Genomic DNA, 3,231 nt, shown 5'->3' with positions numbered 1-3,231 from the left:
GTGTGTGTGTGTGTGTGTGTGTTTCCCCCGTCCGAGTGCGCGCGCGCGCGCGCGCGCCGGGGCCCAGGGTATCGGCCTGTGATCGGCCTCCGGGTGTCCGTGCGCCAGTCGTCGGACTCGGTTATGTCCTCTCCCCCCGCCGTCTTCCCCATCCCGGTGGGCGGCGGCACGGGGGGTGGGGACGGCCTGGCGAGGGAGGAGGAGGGGAAAAAGGGGCAATCTCTGTCGGCCCAGGCCCGTCCTTTTTCGGGACGTTTGTCCAGGCCATGCCGGGCATCCGAGTCACGCTCCCTCCCTTTTTCACCCGCCCCCTCCGCCCGCCCCCCCTTTTTTCCCTTCCCTTTCCCCCTCACCCGAGCTGCAACATCTGGACGCACCTTTCCGCGTGCTCCATCCCCCCCCCCCCCCTCGCAAATTCAACCGTAGCCAGTTGTAAGGTGTGTTTGCCCCGGCCCTCGTTCCTTCCCCCTCCCTCTCCCCCCGCCCTTCCTCCTCCTGACCTCCTCCCCTCCGACTTGACAGGAGTCCGACCACCTCCCCTCCCTGGGCTCGCGCACTCGCCCCTCCTCCAACCCGGTCTCGCTCTCTCCCTCTTTTTTTCTCTCCCTCCTTCCCCGCCCCCTCCCCCGAGAGCCATGTCCACGGCCAAGGCCCGCCCAAGGGTGGCCACACGCCGTCAGCAGCTCCGGCAGCAGTTTTGCCAGCCACCGCCGCCGGAGCCGGAGACACCAGCCGATGCGGCACGTGACTCGCGCATGCCCCCGGATCGGATGTCACTGCACGAGCGCATGGTCCTCCCCTTCTACCTGCTGTGCGAGCAGGTGTACATCGCCCATCGGAATGCGGTGCTGCGTGTGTGGCTGGACTCGCCGCTGCAGCGCATTCGCAAGCTGTCCGCCTCGCATGATGGCCTGACGGTGGACACCGCCGAGGAGTCCATCCGGGCACAGCTGCCTTCCGGGACTCCCTTCGACCCGGACATCGCCGACAATGCCATCCACTACCTGGAGTTCTATGGGTTCATCAACTTCGGGGTGATGCCGCTGCCGGCGGCACCGGGGCCCCCCTTGTCGGAGGCCGAGAGCGGCTCCTCCTCGCGGCAGCATTGCTACCCGGTGGTGGTGGTCGGGGGCGGCATCTCCGGGCTGGCGGCCGCACGGCACCTGACGCATAATGGCTTCCGCACGTTGGTGCTGGAATCGCGCGGGCACCTGGGCGGGCGCATCGATTCGCGCATGCTCAGCGGCATCCCCGGCACCACGTCGCCCGACTCCGGGCAGCCGATCTACGGCGCCGACACCGGGGCCATGATTGTCACCGGCCTGAAGAATGGCAACCCGCTGCAGGTGTGTTGGGGGAGTGGCCTGTGCTCTTTTTTTTGTCGTTCTCCCTGCCCGCGCCCGCGCCCGGGCCCGCCCCTGCGCCTCTGCCTCTGTCTCCTCATGCGTTGTCTTTCCCTCGTGCCGTCGCGATCCTCGCATCTCTCCGACCAGGTCCTTGCCAAGCAGATGAATCTCCAGCTCCATGAGATCCGTGATGGATGCCCCATTTTCGACGCGTGTGGCATCCTGCCCGAGGATCTGGATGAGGCCGGCCAGCGCGCATACAATGAGCTTCTGGACGGTGCGCAGCTCTTCGCCCCCCGGCCGGCCTCTTTTTGGTTTCCTTTTGCCAAGTGTGTCGGTGTCTAACGGTGTGTCGGTTGCTTCCTTCTTCCTCTCGCTGCCTGGTCTGTCGAACGTCCGCAAATGTGCATGTGTGGATGTGCGTCGGTGTGCGTCGGTGTGCGCTTGTCTTGTGCTCCCCCCCCCCCCCCCCCCCCCCTCCAACGCATGGGCTCGTCAACGCGATCTCCTCCTCTTCCCGGTTATGGTTATGGGTGTCCCTATGCGCCTGGGCATGTTCTCCACGTGCATGTGCACACGTGTGCGCGTGTGGCGAATCATGTACGCGTCCACGTCCACGTCCACGTCCACGTCCACGTCCACGTCCACGCCCACGTCCACATCCACGTACACGCACACGCACACACACACACACACACACACACACACACACACACACACACACATGTGAACAACTGATGCGCACCGAATAATGTTGTCCCGGGAAACCAAACGACATTATCAACCGCATCATCAACACCTCCCCCTCCCACACACACACAGAGGCCACCCAAAAGCGCGACCCGGCGAATGACCGGTCCATCGAGGAGGCCCTCAATGATGCCGGCCTGGCGCGCAAGCTCTTCCGACACCCGTCGATCGGCTGGCACCTGGCCAACCTGGAGTTCGCCAACTCGGCCCCCCTGTCCGAGGTGTCCATCAACGAGTGGGATCAAGACGATGACCACACCTTCGCCGGGCCGCACTGCATCATCGTCGGCGGGTATTCCCAAGTGGTGGATGGCATGGCCCAGGGGCTGAATGTCCTGCTGAATTGCCCGGTCCGGCGGATCACCTACCCGGACAGCGGCAAGGGGGGGACCCCCGGCACCGGGACAGGTCATGGGTCCGAGCCGGCCAACGGATCGTCGACCGGCTTCAGCCACCCAGCCGCACACATGGGCATCAGTGACATGGGCACCAAGGAGGAAGAGGAGGAGGCCTTCCCCATCGTGGTGGAGACCGAGGACGGGCGGACCTTCCGCTGTCGGTACCTCATCAGCGCCCTGCCCCTTGGGGTGCTCAAGTACCGGGCCGTGGATCCGGGGCTGACCGCGCGGCTGCGGTACTCTCGGCGTTTCCAGGGCCTGGCCAAGGCGGCCCCGGCGACGGCCCTCTTCGACCCGCCATTGAGCGAGGAGAAGCAGCTGGCCATTTGCCGACTGGGCTTCGGCGTGTTGAATAAGGTAATCATGGTTTTCGATCACCGGTTTTGGCCGGGGCACTTGGACATGTTTGGGGCCTTCCTGTCGGCGCGATCCGCCGACCGGGGGAAGGCCTTCCTCTTTTGCAGCCTGGAAAAGGCTCTGGGCGGGGCGCCGGTGCTGGTGGCTTTCATCTCCGGCGAGGCGGCCCAGCAGCTGGAGGCCGACGAGGACGACGCCATCCTCGGCATGGTGCTGGACACCCTGCGTGTGACCATGGCAGATGTGGAGATCCCCCGGCCGCGGAGTTTCGTCATCACGCGCTGGGGCTCAGATCGTGCGTGTCCCCCGGCCCCCCTCCCCCCTCTCGCTCGTGTGCTGTCTTGGGTGGGGATTTTGGCGATTGTCTCCCGCCCCCCCTC

The 3,231-nt window shown here is 65.7% G+C and overlaps 1 protein-coding gene across 1 annotated transcript in view; it reads left to right on the top strand.

The window, feature by feature from the left end:
- Positions 1–409: 409 nt before the first annotated feature.
- The window catches only part of H696_05909 (hypothetical protein), a 5,524-nt gene continuing 2,702 nt past the window's right edge, over positions 410–3,231 (top strand). The window contains exons 1-4 of the mRNA XM_009499685.1: positions 410–437; positions 523–1,346; positions 1,494–1,623; positions 2,169–3,146. Coding sequence (XP_009497960.1) covers positions 636–1,346; positions 1,494–1,623; positions 2,169–3,146 — 1,819 coding nt within the window. The 5' untranslated portion in view covers positions 410–437; positions 523–635. The remainder of the gene's footprint in view (positions 438–522; positions 1,347–1,493; positions 1,624–2,168; positions 3,147–3,231) is intronic.

Source organism: Fonticula alba (assembly GCF_000388065.1).
Source record: "Fonticula alba strain ATCC 38817 unplaced genomic scaffold supercont2.15, whole genome shotgun sequence".
Taxonomy (NCBI): Eukaryota; order Rotosphaerida; family Fonticulaceae; genus Fonticula; species Fonticula alba.
The sequence above is the reverse complement of the archived record's forward strand: the minus strand, read 5'-3'. Positions and strand labels throughout refer to the sequence as shown.